At 39.8% G+C, this 18,249-nt stretch overlaps 1 protein-coding gene across 1 annotated transcript in view; it reads right to left on the bottom strand.

The window, feature by feature from the left end:
• Positions 1–4,621: 4,621 nt before the first annotated feature.
• Positions 4,622–18,249, bottom strand: part of syt9b (synaptotagmin IXb) — a gene marked incomplete at its 3' end in the record, with an annotated part of 49,065 nt that continues 35,437 nt past the window's right edge. The window contains exons 5-8 of the mRNA XM_083916142.1: positions 10,860–10,980; positions 10,556–10,727; positions 9,895–10,024; positions 4,622–4,699 (exon numbers count right to left, since the gene is read on the bottom strand). Coding sequence (XP_083772268.1) covers positions 4,622–4,699; positions 9,895–10,024; positions 10,556–10,727; positions 10,860–10,980 — 501 coding nt within the window. The remainder of the gene's footprint in view (positions 4,700–9,894; positions 10,025–10,555; positions 10,728–10,859; positions 10,981–18,249) is intronic.

Below are 18,249 nucleotides of genomic sequence, written 5' to 3'. Positions count from 1 at the left end.
GAACATGAAAGGGAGACAAATATTTCCAACCTGTGACAGCGTTTTGAGGATGGTTTTCAACAGAACTCTCATCGTTTTGGCCTTCAGCACTTGTGCTAGTCTGAGTACTCTACAGACTCTCAGGATGTATGGTGTAAGACAGCTGTGTGAGTCCGAGTGAGGGGACGGTAGAGAGAGAACCAAGAACTCGTACTGTAGCAGCCACATAGAGGCATGGGAGCAAAGCGTGGAGTACTGGCAACGGCGGCGCTTCAGAAGATTCGGAGAAGAAAGACATTCCCCATGCATGGCCCAATTTAAAAGACTTCATTCATTATTCTCCGCTCCAAAAAGGAATCACGTGTCAACCGAAAAACCAAAAAAGAATTTGCCATCTATCTGAAGAAACACACACAGGTAAGGTGTAATTTTTGTTGTTGTCATTATTTTTTCAAAAAGTCAGTTTTCAATGTTAGCAATGCTGAGTCTACACCAGTGGTGGCTGCTGGTCTTTCAAGGAGGGGATGCTCATTTTTCCGGCCTACATCATAAATGTGTTTGTTTATTTATACATAAACTCTACCCTTCGTTCCTTTTCAAGAAAATGATCTGTAGCCTTGTCGACTTGACCAGTGTCAAAGTCCAAAGACCAAAGTCGCTGGGGATCAGTAAAGTCTCCGGATCAGTTCAGAACAACAGATTCGCTCATTTAGCTGTCAATCAAAAAAGGATTCCCCCACAGACAACTCATCCAATCATCATGCAGAAGCAGAGCGTCCATGCCAGCCCACTGCCCCCTAGACCCCTAGAGACGCTGAGCGTCCGATGGGCGGGACAAAGCCCAGCATTTATCCAATGAGTGCGTAGTTTCTCTGCAGTGGAACAACCCGCTCTACGCTTCCCCATTGAAGTCTGTAGAAGCTGAGCTTCCGACTGTGTAAAGGCTGTGGGGATGAATGAGAAGGAAGTTGCGCCGGTTACCTCTGATGTGTGAAGTAGATGATTCTGAACAAAAGATGAAGGCATTCTAGCGTGTATTTAGTCAATGAAATGTATGCAGAGCAGTACATATTTCACCACTTTTCTTTTTTTTCTGGTGACATTTTAGGGGAAGCTGAGCTTCCCTGCAGTCTTAGAGCAATTAGTGGAGGGGATGGGTTGGGCCCGTTGTGGGCCAGTGCGGTGAGAATTGTCCCGGTGGATTTTTGTGTCCCACTCCGCCACTGACAGTGCCTCACTGCTTACTTTCCTGTTATATTAGTAAATCCTAATTCATATTTTTCAGAACCACACATTCATTTGCCTTTCAGCTTCTCAGCCTGCATAGGGTCCTAGCTCCATGTTAGCCTTGTTGAAGGTGTTTATGTGTGTCACATAAAGTGTGTGTGGTGAGAAGCTCTATAGGCTTCACAGTCTGTCTGGAGAGCTCACAGCACAGGTGTGAGGTGTAAAAACGGCCCGGGGAGATAACTGTGTGTTTATACCTGTCCGTCGTATTCAATCTCTCTGAAACATTTTCTTGTATCTCCCCCTTCCCATAAATCAAACCATACTATATATAGAAATATTTATTAATAACATCTGAAGGGACAATTTACACAGTCTGCCTTAAGCTCATAATACATTTTGTGTTAACAATTCAATTAGTATGTCACAACAGAAGAAAGACTTTAAAATGACTCACAGAAAAATGATGCATGCACTGTACCTACAAACACAGAAGAAATTGTCATTGTTATTTGTGACAGTGTCGAATACAAAGACATAAACAATACTGGTATTAATCTGAAGTTCAAAAAACAACTGCAGGGTGTGGTCTAAATGAATAACATAAGCATGGTGTTTAATTAGTCTCAAGACATAAAAACCAGGCACATGCACCTGATATGAGCGCACAGGACAGTATCCACGAGCAGAAAAGCAGCACTTCTGCTCCACGTCCACAAATGCAACTCCTCAACCCTCCCTATGTGCTCTCTTATGCTCAGCATTGCCAGCTGTCAAGTTGACTTTTGAGACACTGAAATAGACAGAGGCTGATATCTTGATCCTTTGGTCATTTTGATAACTTACCCAGTCAGAGGCAGGCAGTTAAAGAACAGCTAGCAGATCATTTTCTTTGCACTTATATCCCATGCATGCACCTGGGTCTGTATTCCCAAAACATCTTAAGGCTAAAAGTAGCTCCTGACTCTCTTATTTATGAATAACTTTTAGAAAAGTAGTTCACACATTTTTTTCATACATCATTTTTACCAGAGGTTTTAGTCCTGTCCGAAAGCGTCATGTCAGTAATTATTCCGGAGAATGTCAGTAAAAAATACAGCAAATAAAAAAGGTAAGGTAAAACTAGTCCTGTCTGAATACCACCCTCTGTAAAACATATGTTGATATTCTGTCATATCTCTTCAATGCATAGTTTCCACATAATTTTTAACATGGAGGCGCTGAAAGAAGCACTCTTATCACTTTTTTTAGATAATCGATTATGCCCTTTAGTTTTGTGTTTATTGAATTTTGTGATATCAGGAAGCTACGTAGCACGCACATGGAAACAGGGAGTAAATCGAGGAACCGCTCCCATCTCTGGTAGAATACAAGGATTTCTTAATCCCGTGTGAATTGTCCATTTATATTACAGACGTCCTGTGGTGAAATGGTTTTACCCCGCGTCCCCACATTACACTAATCCTGTCTGAATAGGACCTTAGTCTGCAATTGATTTTAATCTCTTTATTTGGATATGGCAACATACCTCCTACAGAATTCCTGTCAAGAATTCACTGACAGAGACCCAAAACAGCCAATCACAGTTTCATGAAACATGACATCATCCATAGCAAAAGGCTCAATCGCCCTTTCTCTTAGCTTCAGACTTCTCCCAGTTCCTTAGTAAAAGTTGGTCTTAGCAGCTTTGTGAAGCGGTTTGAAGAGGGCACTGTTATTTATTTTTGTGTTATTTAGTAGAACTCCTAGTGGGAAGATAAATGTTTTGGGAATAAGGGCCCTGGCTTTCATGTTTGCGGACTTTGAGACTAATTAAACACCATAATTAAATTTGATTACAGTTGGACAGGGCTGTATCAATGATTCTCCCAGTATTTTTTCTCTCTCCACCCATGCCTACTTACATACATCTGAAAAAACACACACAGAGGATGCAATTGCCCTTCCACAGAAAATAATAAAAATGTATTGTTGTTTTGGACATGAGGGCTCTGTGGTGTTGGGATGGGGTGATGAGTATGGGCGTTGACGTTAAAATGCACTTAATTGTAGCCTGAAGGTGGTCTTTACGTTTTCGTCGTCATCAAATATAATTTTCAAGGTATATTACACATAAATAAATGTCTGTTAGATAACATCAATTGCCAGTGAGGTACCACAGTGGTGATTGAGCCTATGACCCACTGATGAGAGCCCTTGCATTTGCAGTATTATTAACGGAGTGTCCGTGGTGATATAGCTGCGCCCAGTAAGTTACATGTTTTCCATCACCCAGCAGTGGTTGGTCCGCCAGAGAGTGTAGGTGAACCTGACGCACTCTTCAATGCTCAACACACATGTGAAGTATGGAACGGAAGTATACGCGTGTGAAGTGGTGTTTTTTTCTTGCTTCACAATTACTGCTCATCCACAAAGATGCCGCCAAAAAGAACAAAATTGAAATCTTTGAGATTGTAATTTTAACTCAGAATGCAATACAATATCACAGAGAATCATAAGTAATCGTAGATAGAAATTAGCTATGACATCACCTTAACATGCCACTTTCACTACCACCACCAACATCTGTTTCCTGTATTTTGACCACACCCTGTTAACAAAGTATGACAATTTAACATGCAGTAAATAAAACACTTTATGTTCCCTCTGTCAGTTGCTTTACACACTCTCAGAGCAAATCCCAGTTTACATCTTTACAGGAAGTGTTCTGTGAGAAAAGTCGCCTATAGAGGTAAAACTAAGGCTTAATCTAAGAAAATCTCCTTCGTTCATGTCTGGCCTGGCTGCCAAAGAGTTGAGGCAGCGCTTTATCAATGCAAGAAAAGTTTTTATGTTCGAAACAGCCAAACAAATGTTCAGAAGAGCTGAAGTTTTGTTGATCTGAACAGGAAGCCCCTGTCTCTCTCTCATTTCTATTTCTGTAACCTCATCTGTCTAACTCTAACTGTATCTATGATAGATGTTCACTCACAAATCACAAGTTACAACTTCACACATTTGCCTAAAAATGAATGATTTTGGTCCACAAACTGCAATTTGTTGAAAAAGCTTGACCTGTTAGATAATCTTAACCTGTCAATACTGTCAGTAACATGTCAATGGGATTAATGAAAATACTGTAGTAGTTCAGTTGGAATGTAGTTAAGTGGTTTTTGGTTGTGAAGACACAAGAGGAAGTAAGGAGTGGGAATTAGGTTTTGCAGCAGTTTTAGCAAACTAAAGCCTTGTTCATTCTAATGGCACATCAGTTTGAGTGATGGCATTTAGATGCTGCTACTGTAGTCACTTGTTAGTAACACCATGTACTGCACATTTCAACAATTCAGTAGGATTATCTGCAGGTCCATCTATTGTTCTACCACCTGAAGAGTATGTATGTATGTGTGTGTGTGTGTGTGTGTGTGTGTGTTTCTGGTCATGGCGATGGTGGTGTCTTCAGGGAATTGGTGGATCCCCCTTGGCTTCCACTCCCTGTCGCTCCCTGTCCGACCCACTGAACCACAACAGAGAGAAAGGGGAAGAAAAGGGAGGAAGAGAAAGATGACTGGGTTAGATGCAAACAGAAGCCAAACAAAAAATAAAGATTTATTTGATTTTAAATGAAAAAATTATTGACATTATACAACAAGATTGCACTTCAAAGATCTGATTGTGAAACTTGAATTTAAGAGCAGTTAAAATGCCCTTGGAAGAGGAGCCAATGAATATCTTGAGCTCCATGATATCCAGGATTTTAAATTCTGTGCTTTAGGCTTTATTTGACTATCATCTGTTGCCTTTGTCAAATAAGGGTCCACTAGAAACAAACTTAATCTCTTCAGAAACTCGTGCCTTGTGTCCCCTAGTGCACAGTAGCTAAATGCAAGAGCACATATCTTAATACATTGAAATGATGTACTGTCATTTCTTTTTACTGGAATTGAAAAGCCACTGTGGTTACATGAACAAAACTGGGGAAAATAGACTTGAAGTGTAGAAATATGCTTTTATTCAAGTGAATAGAAATACTATGAATGTTCTCTGTAAATGAAATACAAGGCACTGACATTTTTTTTCCGTACAAGTGAAAGTTTTGTTGATAATGTAAAATCAAGATAGGTATCCAAAACATAATCTAATCTGGGAACATAAAGTATGTTCTGAACATTGACTGAAGTGTTGGTCAAGTCAAGGCAGAAAGTTAGCGGGTCACAAAACCATAGGAATAACCATAGGCCAACCACAAATATCCATACTATATTGAATGTACATACTACACAAAATAATAGGATATATTGTATTTAAATATTTGTTTTTTCATAAGAGTTTATTGATGATTGTGATCTGATCTGAATCTAACTGAAGCAGGTTGTGCGAGTATGTTTCCATGGCGATATGTTTGAGCCCAAGCCAGCCCTGTGAGACTGAAAAGCCTAAATTAAAAACACTAACCTTGCTTCATAAGTGCTGCCCCTGCAGTGTGCCTTTCTTTTATTCAACCATTCATTCATACGGCAAAGAGCTTTCTGCTTTCTTCATTTCCTTTGCTTTCCGCTCAATAGCATCGGAACTGGCTTGAAATGACTCTGGGGAGTTAAAGAGCATTTTGTTGATGTTTCTCTTGGCCGTGTGTGTGTGTGTGTGTGTGTGTGTGTGTGTGTGTGTGTGTGTGACATAACCAGTGGGCCAGGTTCCCTTAGGACTAGTGTGTGAATCTTTTAAGGAAACACAAATAAGCCATTAGTCTGGATCTCCAGCCCTGCCGCTGCAGTCCAGAGCTAATGGCCACAGATAAGTCACGGCTACTGGAGAGTGTCTGACAGAACTTGTGTGCCTTACAAATGGCCCTAGAGACAGCTAGCTAGAAAAGCTTGCCCATTATTGGCAATATCAGGGGCGTTTTTAGGACTTGAGGACATCAGGGGCCTAGCCCAGACCTCTGTAGGCCAGTCATTTAGAAAAGTTAGGTTTGGGATTCATATTGGGCAGCAGATCCGTTCTTATTGGTTCACCAGTCAGCATAACAATGCTGTGATATGTTTTCCTAATCAAAATAGAAGAACGTTCCTATCTGCTATGCTGGTCTGTTAAGCTCAGATGTTCTCTACAGCAGTGGAGGCTGGTCCATTGAGGTAGGGGAGGAAGCTCCTGAATATTTTGAGAGAAAAGAGGAAGATTTAAATTTAAAAAAATAAATAAATAATAAAATAGTAAATGTTTGTTAAAAACTAGTACTATAATGTATACATTTTGTTTCTCTTCCTAAAAACAATTGTGTATTTCTTACCAAAATGCCATAAAAGCGACATATGTTTCTGTTGAGGGCCTGCACAGGCAGTGGAGGGTGGGGGTAGAAGGAGTAATTGGGGAGGAAAAATAAATCTACATCGATTCAATGTTAAACTTCTTTTTTTTCTTTTTTTTTTTACTAAAATACTGATCTGTGATTGGCCGCAACACTGAAAATTACGCACATGGAAGTGCTTCCTCCGTAACGAATCACACATGAAACATGATTGACATCTCCTTTGTCCAATAACCATTTCAGATTTCAACTTCAAATCTCAACCACTAGTGTTCTCTAGCTTACATTATCAAGCTAATTAGCCTTTAATTGAATCTGTTTCAGGGTGTTGTCGCTGAACCCTGGGCAGCAAGGTACTGTGGCCAGAACAGAGAGCTCTGTTTTTCAACTGTAGCCAGGGTGAGAAAACAGCAACTTGTGGCCTCATGGCATGGGCGTTGGACATTCACAAGGCAGAGAAGGTGCTCAGGTGAGTCAAATGTACAGCTACGCTGACATTTATAAAGGTTTAACCTAAGGAATGAAAATGTATTTTGATATTTCGGTTATTGTGATTTTTATTTTGAATTGAAGAAAATGTCTGCTTTTATTTGACTGTATGCGTTTGTCACCTTGGGGTGCAGAAAGAGAGTCCATGCTGCAAAACGTCCTCCCAGTCATTCAGGTGTTAAGACCACACTAAGCACAAAGTGGCAACTGGTTTTAATTACATTTTTTGCCTTGATCGGTTGAGTCACCACAGTAGTGTTAGTTAGTGTTTGGCATAATTGAACAGAGAGACCTGTCAGCCAATCAGACAATTGTTTCCACGTATTTTCTGGTAAACCCTCTCTGATTCTTTTCACTGAAATTACAAAATTACAACGTGGTTGTCTTCTTTAGTGACAATTAACTGCTCAGGTGAAGAGGTTTGGGGATAGAGAGAAAATGTACTAGAATGGCATCACCACACTAATTCGCAAATGTGTATTAATCTGGGCCCTCTAAGTTAATTTTTTATGTCCAAAAGGCGTTATCAGTGGTGCAGAGCAGAATGTTAATGGCGCAAATCAATAGGCCTACAACCAATATGAGCAACGAAATGTGACCTACTACCAAGCACAGCAATGAAACGGCGGTGCTTGGCCTGCTGAAAACAATGGTGGACGGGTCACAACCTTCCTCAAATTACAGCTAAACAGCACACTAAAATGTGCTTCTGAAAACATTTGAGGTACAGTGACAAAATCTTGATACATATTTGATCAGTGCTGTCTAGTTTGAACATTTGATCTGAGTTTTTCAAGCCTGGTGAGTTGTGCTGGATGGACCTGCAGACTGGACGCTGACGCTGTCAGTTATTTTCAGAGAGCGCGGTATGCTTGCACTCACACTGGTAAGTGCGCCCTTATTTGACAAAGGCAAGAGATCATAGTAAAATGAAGCCTATAGAAGACAGACAAGGGCTAAAAAATGTGTGTATGTGCCCCGAAAACTGACCAGTCAACAACAGAGTTGTTATATAATACTACAAGTGTCGGAGGAATTTTGACAGAAATTATTATTATTATTATTACTTCATATAAAAATCAACTCTGCATTGACAGCATCGATGAATATAGCCTACAATGTGAGTCGGACCTGGACACCAGAATGTGATTCGTTGTCAGTTCAGCTAAAATCCCCTAAAACCCTTTTGTTTATTAAATAGGTTTTCATCAGCAGTAACTTAACAAAACTCTTATACAGCTGAAAGCAATCATGAAACTGTTAAATAAAGCAGACAAACAGGGACTCAGAGAAGCAAAGGAGCAGCTGAAGACTTATAAGAAGTTTTTCTGTTACCATGAACAATCATGAGTCACGTCTCGCTCACAACACGCTAGTTTGAAGGGGGAGGGGGGTCCTCTGGCTGTTAGCGTCAATGTCGCTGTCTCATCTTGTCTGGTTTTGTATAGTTTTTGTGAGGTTGAAAGGGTCTCCTCTTTCTTTCCAGATGTCTAAGAACAGTAAAATATATAAATGCAGCTACATAATCCTTTTTAAGTTCTCAATTCTGAAAATGGACTGGGTAACTGGGTTATATTTATTTAGTTTCATTTCACAAGGGATTTCACGTAGCATGAATTCAAATTTCTCTGGTACATAAAATATCTGTAGCAGCCATATTTGTACAGCAAGTAAGTCATCTGAATGGTAGAATAATTGGAAAAGATAATCATTATATTAGTTGGCCTGGTTTTAGAGGGAAGTGTCGTGAGGATAGCTGTAGAAAATCATTCAAGTTCATTAAAGATGGAATAATATTCCTGGGGTCCTTCGTCTCTCTCATAATGAGCATGGTCAGACATCCTCTGGTAAAAATAATGATGTCTATGGAGGGTTTACGTCAACAGTCCTCATGACGACCCATGTTAACAGCTAACAAGCTAGCCAGTGTACCTTAAATTGACTGAGGAATGTTAAACATGCAAACACATCTCATAGAATTTTTAAGTTCTTCAAGAGATAAAACACATATGAGCCGGCAAATGCTAATGCGTTTCATAGCTGATGATGGGCGTTACATTTACCCAGACAGCAATCCATTCTGAAGCGTTTTATCTTCTGACTCCTTTGGCTGAATAGATTTAGATGAATTTACATGAATCAGTCCAGCATCTGTTTCAGCGTGCTCTGTTTTTTTAATGAGTGTAGGCAGGGAATTCAGAAATAGAAACAGCTGAGTGAATAGAGCTGTCTCTCTGTATGTCTCTCTCTCTGTAAGCTAGGTGCCTCTGTTGGGACAATCCCAGCAAGACAAGCATACAGAGGATTATGCAGTGTTTTTGTTATGTGATTGTTTTATGTTATACACAACATTGTAACATAAATATATTAGACTAATTTACAGTCTATGCAGAAGTATTTTTTCTTGGTTCAATTAAATCTCTTTATTAAGAGAAGCGTCTGTACACACTACTGTATGTTGTGCACAAGAATGGAAATGTTTCATTGAAATGATAAAACCATTCCTACACAGGTATGATTTTAATTTAGTATTTTGCTTTCTTAGCCTGATAATGAGTCTGAATGGTCATTTTAATTTGATCCTGAGGTCAGGGACAAGGCCACTCATTTTTTTACAGACCCAATTCATAGTGTACATCAACGCGTCTTTACTTCTACTGCATCAAAAGGTGATTGGTTTTCAATTTGTGTTGGCATCAGCAGTGGACGGTCATTGATCAGTTATTCTGATATGATGTCGATTATACCAAATTTTTAGTCATGCTAGTGGTTATTGGTCTATTAGGTCGAGTTTAAAAATTACTTTTAGATATAAAAACATTAAATTATAAAATAAAAATATTAATCTAATAATATAAGTAAAACATTTTTTAATAATTGTCCAAAAGGTCCAAATAACATAAAGTGGCCCGTACCTCCATGAGTGGGTGCCAGTGTGCAATGGGTTTCCGTGGGTATGTCAGCATCTCATTCCAGTGGTCTCGTCCCAGGCTCTCTGCCTCATTGCCCACCCTGCATACCCCGATCACTTCATTATGTCCGACCCTGCAGGACAGAAACACCAACACATGAAGACTCTAAAATGTTCCATCAGTTAATGTACTGTAGATGAAACTGATATAAGTAGGTGTAGAGGTTATTTAAGACAGAAAAGGTTTAATTGGTACTGAGTTATTTTGAAAATAATACAGCTCTGGATGAATGCATGACATTAAAAATCTGTGGTTGCATTATTTGCTATTATTCTACAATTTAAGGTCAGCCGCTGGATAGAATTGTTTTAAAACTGTGTTTGAATTTCGCTGGGTGAAGAGGCCACTCTCGTAATGCCAAGTGCCCAGAGTGTAGGGAAAAAAAACTATATGCATGCCCAAAGCCTTTGGCAATGGCAGGGGATGGCACGCCTTTTCAGGATCTCAAGCATTATTGAAGATTAGCAGACATGAATGCAGCAGGACAATGTAGTAAATGAGACATTATCTATTATCATATACTATATACTTATTTTTCTGATTGTGCATCTGTCCAAAATCTGTTCCACCTACAAAAGTCACCGTACGTTGGTGACTTACTAACCGATCATAGTCCATGACAGCTATGAGCAGGCTGATCTGGTCGATGTTCTCAGGTGGAACATCAAACACAATGGCTTCATTGTACACTGGGTTTAGTGTGTTGCGCTTGGTTGACGTCTTCCTTTTCTTTAGCCTACGGCCTTCACACATCAGGGACACTTTCACATATGGGTCTGGAGAAAGATAACACGTGGCAAGTTCAATAAGGATGTCAAAATATCCGTTAAAAAGCCATTTAACAAAATACTATGTGTATATTTAACCACCACACCACTGGAAACATCACCTTGTCAGTCAGAACCCACCTGAAGCTCCAGTGATGTCCATGGCTTTGAGATTTCTGGCTTTGATCATGGTGATGGTGAGCCTGCCGGCCGTGGGGAGATAGCACAATGAGAACATCAGCTCTCCTAGGTCCACATTGTCCTGTAAAGAAATATATTACATTCTTATGTTAGTATATTTTATATTAGTACATTTCATTACTGTTCATTTCCAGGGGGATTGCTGGGGATTGTTTAATTGCGTCATAGTTGGCTACTGGGGCAGCATGACTGAGAAGTAGTGCCACGCAACTCTTTTAATATACATCAATGGTTACTTCAATGTTTGCTAGTTAGCGGTCTTCTCTCTCCTTGACTTTTTCTTGGCACTTTGCTACAATTCTTGGCACATTACCAGCAAGAACTCCAGGTCGGTGCAATAGCCTTACACGGCAGTAAAATGTCACGCTGTCTTGCCCATATGTGTAGAAGCTTGCACGTGTGCATGGGATACAAACAAATCAGTGGTCAAAAAGAGGCATTAAACTCATTAACTTTATACTGATGTAAAAGCTAAAACTAATATTTCTACACAGCTCAAGAAATTTCCCAGGTTTTTCCTTCCTTGTCAAAATCTGAGCTGATGCCAAACGCAAACAGAGGCACATTTAAAACTAGAGACAATCTTGGATCACTGGGATCGAGGTTTGTCACGATATTAGAATTCCAAAATCAATACGATACGTAGGAAAATACTCAATACCATTTTCGATACCACAGGGAGAATATTACCAAAAATAAAGGCAGAATTTTTAAAATGAAGTTTATAACAACACAAACAACATCAATAACCCTTTTAAAAAGTTGTCTGATGTAGTGCAAAGAAAAAGGAAAACACATAACTGTAGGGTGTAAATTTGAAGGATATGTTCAAATTCTCTTGTTTGTTTTATTGTGTTGTTTAGCTCAGGGATTTCTGTGGACATTAAATGATTCCATGAAGGAGGTTAAACCTTGGATTCACTTGGTGAATCAGTTGTTGTTAGCCAGGTTTCTCTACAGTGTAAACAGGGATCTGGTCCATGCTAATGTATTCAGCTACAGTCCTGTTTATCTTCTGTGTTTCTGCTGACTTGGCTCCATATGACCTCTGCTGATTAAATAGAGTTGGTATAGCAGCTGACACTGTTTCTGTGTCATTGCTGGTTGACTTTTCAGACACGTTATTATGTCATCCTGTTAAATTAACGTCCCTCATCATTAGACGGGCAGGACTGATGATGTCCACTTTAGCTTTGTTAGCATATTGGCTAGCTTTACATCCTTAGCCCTTCACTGGATGTTAGCCTTGTATGCTTAATACTTCCAAACTTTTGCTTTGTTCATTTTCTACTAAAACTGGGAGTGAAGTTCCTCCAGCAGCAGTGCTAACTGTGTTCAGTCAGCCCATTGTTGTTAACGTGATGAACCAGCGTTAATGAGCTGTAGTTTCTGTCTTACTTGCGTAACATCACCCAGCACTGCGACAACCGAGGGAGGCATGGGCTGCACTGTTGACGGTAAAAGTTATACTTTTGCAAGTTAGTATTGATTTTTTTGACAACCCTACTGGGATCACACTAGCCGCGATGCCAAATCGGTCGAGGGATGTAAAGTGTTTGGGCAAAGGCCACTTCCATACTTTCCACCCACCTACTGCCGGCCCCCTTGCTCTGATCACACCTATTTTCAATCTCATTCTTCATTTTGATCTCAACTATACACCTGTAACTTTTCATGCCTGTATCTTGCACGACTGTGATACTATTGCAGTGACAAAATCTACCAGCAGCTAAATAAATAGATAGCAAAACACTCAAAACTGGTTACAAAACCACTCGGCTTACCAGTTAGCAAGGAGTGTTAGACACTGGATTTGTGATGTTGAGCTTGAGAGAAAATTACTTTAGTTAAGGATTAAGGTGGAAAAATGAAATCAGGTTTAGGTTTAGTCAAGTCAAACGGTTGAGTCAAATCCCTGAAAATCAATGGGTAGATTCAACAGAAGGCACGTTATGAAACATGCCTGTGACACATCCAGTAGAAAAAAATGGAATCCTTTTAATTGCATCTGCAACATGCAGCAACAGCATGTCTCATCATTGATCAGCATGTTTCATATTACAGGAATGTCATGTCATGAACATTTCAATGATATGCAAAATGGTTTTGTTTCTTTTATTTGTTGCCTCTCTAAAACCAGTATGTGGTTACACATGTTGGATCTGCCATAAGGTCGGGCTGTCTTCCTGTGAGAAGATCCCCACTTTCACAACTTATTCAGTCATGCACATGCCAAGCTCTTTTCTTAATTAACACATCCGAAAATAACGTGTGATGGTGTGACAGCGAGTGGTGCGTTTATGAGACACAAGCCCTCACAAGGTTTCTCACACACTCTAGAAACTCGGATTTCTAGTCACACGCTTCCTCCCACTCACGGGCCTGACACAGAGCTTCCTGTTACAAAAACTTAAGAAGCGAAAAGAGCAACAATTGCACTACATTTTGAAAACCTAATCATAACAAGATGATTGAACAGAAAATGACAATTGGTGGATGTGGATCCAGCTGTTTCAGCAAATACAGGTCATTAAATTAAATGATGGCTCTTCTAATATAACAAAACTACTCTGAGTTCAGCTACTTTATGTTTCAGTGGACACAATTGCCAAGCACGTAGGTTAACACTACTATCTGATGTGTCTTAATACCTTCTGTCCAATCCGTGATGAATACACGGGATGTTAGTGATTTTGCACTTAGTCTTTGTCAGAGGCAAACGATTAGATAGAAAGCCTTGTTAAAGGTCAGATGTACTGGTTATACTGGAAAATCATTATATCACTTAGACATCAATAAGTGCTCCTTCTGAGCCTGATTCAGATTAATTTGAGCCAGTCTATACGCACGCACGCACACACACACACACACACACACACACACACACACACACACACACACACACACACACACACACACACACACACACACACACACACACACACACACACACACACACACACACACACACACACACACACACACACACACACACACACACACACACACACACACACACACACACACACACACACACACACACACACACACACACACACACACACACACTCACTCTCTGGGTCCTCTGCTCCAAACCTCTGAAAATCAGATTGGACGAAATGAGTTGATTCATCACAGATGTCAGCATTTACACAACCGCAAACACAAAAATACACTCACACATATGCACGCACATACATTGGCACTGTTGTCCAGGATCTTCAGAATTGATTCATCGCATGAGTTGCTGAAGTAGCATTCACCTCTGACACTCCATCATCATTACTTTGAGCCTCAGGCATTAATGATGTACAGCTTATGATGTCTCCAAGGTGTAACACACATACGACTTTTGGCATAAGTACAGGAATCACACACCGACATACACAAACGGGCTGGCACTCCCCTGGCAAACCAGCTCTCCGCAGATAATGTGATATCGTCCTCCCATCACACACACTCATGCAGCACATTTAAGCTTTCAGACTACAGAGTGCCGCTCAGTCCTCTTCTGAGCACTCAAATCAAGCCTGCGGTCAGGATTATGGTCACTTGTGCTCAGCCAATGAAATTAGAATGGTGCTCTAAAACGCTCCAATAAAGCACAGAGAGAGTATGGACAGTCCATCTTCTCCAATTATAATACTAGCACCTTCTCCCCTTCAGGAGCAGCGAGGCTTTATCTACAAGCCTCTCTCTTGATGTGTCTAAAATAATCACAGGCTCAGTCTAACTCAATCTCCGTCCTTCCTTTCCCAGTATTTTTCTCCTCTTTTGTTTTGTAGGTCCCTTCTGGGGTGTTTGCATGCCTTTGGAGGGCTTCTTTAAAGTGTGCTATGTTTAACATGTTTCCCGATTTGGGGGGCATGGCTGTATGATTAACGTCTGAGCATCAGGCTTTTCCCCCTACATTCTAGCTCCACGATTGGTCTTTAAACATTACAAAAAGCATTAAGCACCAATGTGTGTGGCTTTAGATGACGGAGGACCACACAGGCTGAGAATTATTCTTGATGGACAATAATGTGAATTTCAAAATAGATGTACTGTCCTTTTACATCACAGTAATACAGAACATGTGCTTATAGTTTTCTCATTTTCCAATTCCTACAAAAAAAATCTCAGTCATGATGCATAGGAACTGCAAAACACTTGTCTCCAGAAGAAGACTGTCCAGCAGAGCTCGAGGTTTGGGAATCATGCACAATATTTTTTATTTTTGTTCATTTTCACGCATTAACATCACAAGCACATTTTCATTCCTAGCACCATGTGTAACTTTATGCATCTGTCACCATTGCACACCACCTGCTGCTGCTGCTGCAGATTCATTACCATTTGTCATATCGTTTAATCAGCTTTGATAACTTCACGCAAAGCCTAAACAAAGGAATCGCTGAATGCAGCTCCTGTGATATGAAAATAAAGGATGCTGGATGGACCACAACAAATTTTATCAGGCACCTGAAAACGCACCAAGTTAGCAAACATATTAAGCTCAACTGCATAACTATCAACGTTAGCTTGCTACTGATGTTAGCTTTGTGAAAGGTTAACTTTTAGATTGGCATTCGTTTAATTGCATATTTTTTGCCAGTGCTGTCGGCATCTGCTGGCTAACACCATTAAACCGAGAGAAATACACGTTCATTTTTAATGTCAGCTAAAGGCAAGTTTACATTACAAAAACTGCCTTATTAGCTTACCATTACACTGCGTTTGAGAGGCTAGAGGATTTCTTTATGTATTTGACCTTTATTTAACAGGAAAAGCTCATTGGGACCTTTTTTCAGAGTGCCCTGGCTAAGACAGGCAGCAGCACAACTAACAAAGTTCCTGACAAACATAATGAGCAGCAAATACAAAAAACAGGACTATAATACAATAAAAATATATCAAAGTGACTTGTGACCATCTCTGCTGTCTAGTCAAGTCCTTTCCTGTCCAACCAGAGGTTAATGAACCAATATAAATTTAAAGAGGTAAGATAACCTTTTTATTTTACTTCATGCAAGCTGCACTGCAGAATTTATGAACATTGTTTTAATCAAAACATAAATAACACAGGCTTTTCTGATTCTCAGGAAGTGTATTTTGGTCTTTGGACTCATTGTCAGTAGTAGTCAATAGTCACGTAATAACCCTGTTCCTAGTGGGGTTAAAATAATACTGCTGTCACCTCTGTCACTGTTAAATACACTATTCTTAGCTTAGTTTTTGCACCTTTGATGTTAATGTTATGCAATGTAAAGGATCATATCTATGGCAAACTAATTAAAGGTTAATGTTGTTTCATTACATCTGCTCACCTTTTCACATAGTTCTCATGAATGTGAATTAGGTAAATATTAGAGATGTGCATCTTTCTTTTATAAGACGGTCTGATATCTAGATACAAAGGCTACAATTCAGGAACACATTTTAATATGGGACGATCCAGTGCAATTCGATGCGATGTTGATTAGTTTTGGGCGATGCGATTCAATCTGATAGATACAGTTAATATTTGTTTAATGCAAACACATTAATTTGACATTTTAAATAAATTAAGTCAAGGAACGATACATTTTAATATATAACAATTTGGTGCAATTCTATACAATCTGATACAGTTCTTTAGCCTGGAAATCCAGACCCACATCTATCCAGAAGTAGGGTCTGGCAACGAGCAATAGACCTTCCCAACTAAAGGGGCGGCACCAACACATGCATTTCCAAATACCACTGCACGCAATTGGATAGCACTACAACCAACTACGACCGGAGCAATCAGAGCAATGAACAAGGTGATGACTTCTACGGCTAAGCACTCTCGTCCTCTGTTATCCCCACCCATAACATCAAGAGGGATTTTCTGACATAAAAAATGAGCTCCAACTGAAATTTGCTAGCGATGCAATTGGATTTCCAGGGTAACAGTTCTCAACATTTGTTGACGAACATTCATTCATTTTCCATAAGAAATTAAATGATAAATAAAAAGTGTCATTGCTGCATCCCTTCAAATAGATATATTTCATAAAAGTATTTTTGTTCCTTTACATTATGGCATGGGATGAAAATGGAAGACAAATGTCACACTTCAGAATGACATGTCATTGTGTTTATGACTTTTCCAATCGACACAGATAGACAAAAGACCTAGCCTACTGTCTGAACAAACAAACTAACGTATTTACTATGTCACCAAAGACATGACTCCACTGTAAGGTCCTAGGTCCTGAGCATAGATTGTATAAAAAATGGATGTAACTTCTTCGCCGGGGCCCATTCTCTCAACTTGATCCAATCATATTTGCCTCTGGGAGTCACCATCTTGACAGACTTTGACTCCTTCTTATTTCCTCTTACCAAAAAAGGGCATTGATGTGACGTTGGGGGGAGAGAGATACATCCGTCTGGGTGACGTTTACATAATTAGCCACATTAGCTCACATTAGCTCCACCGCCCGGGAGCTAGGCTAACAGTTACTAGATAAACAGGAGTGGGAGTCCTGTGTCTCTAGCGGAGACTAGATAGCAGGCTGTACTGCAAGTCATGGTGCAAGTGCGGCTAATTAATTAGCATAACAAAGCTAATGTTAACACGATGTGTTCCTAAACATCTGTTTGTACAGTTGATTGAAGGGCAAACCATCTTGTCACTAATAGAAACACCACAGGACGAATGATCGCAGTCCAGGTGTAGATGATGGAGTTAGCATGCTAATCCTGACGACTACCCTCAGGGGCGAAGTGGCGGCCAGAGGCTAACTGTCACTCAAGAGGCCCGCCCCTAATTATTCATAAACTTTTACCTCCAATAAAATAAAAACTAGCCTGTTACAAAAATAAGTGTTGTCATGGAGATATGACCTAAACATACAGACTAAAATGATTTTTGTACCAGGTCTTAAATAGGTTTAATTGTGCTGTGAAAATCGGCCTGTTTAACATGGGGGTCAATGAGAAACTGCTCTATTGTGCAAACTGCTTCTAATTGATATTAGGAGAACTGCAGTTTTTTTGCACTTCCTTATTGGATCAACCAGGAAGTCGCTGTGGTGGGGGCTTGGTCCTGAACAATAAAACGGGGGCATTCAGCCATAGGAGTTGGTTCAATTAATATGTGAGTGTAGGCTATAAGATGTGAATGAAAGGAATACTCTCATATAGTATTTTTAATATTGTACTGAAATATAATGTTAGCAAGAACCTAATACGTCTTTTACTTTTTAAAGATTCTCCCCACTAAGCCTTTTGCACAAATACTGTACATGTACTGTATTGTTGGATCTGTAGTCTAAATAAAACTGTAAATAGTTATAATTGTTTTGAAACATCATATACC

Source organism: Echiichthys vipera, assembly GCF_963691815.1.
Source record: "Echiichthys vipera genome assembly, chromosome: 7".
Taxonomy (NCBI): domain Eukaryota; kingdom Metazoa; phylum Chordata; class Actinopteri; order Perciformes; family Trachinidae; genus Echiichthys; species Echiichthys vipera.
This window is presented reverse-complemented; position numbering and strand designations above follow the sequence as displayed.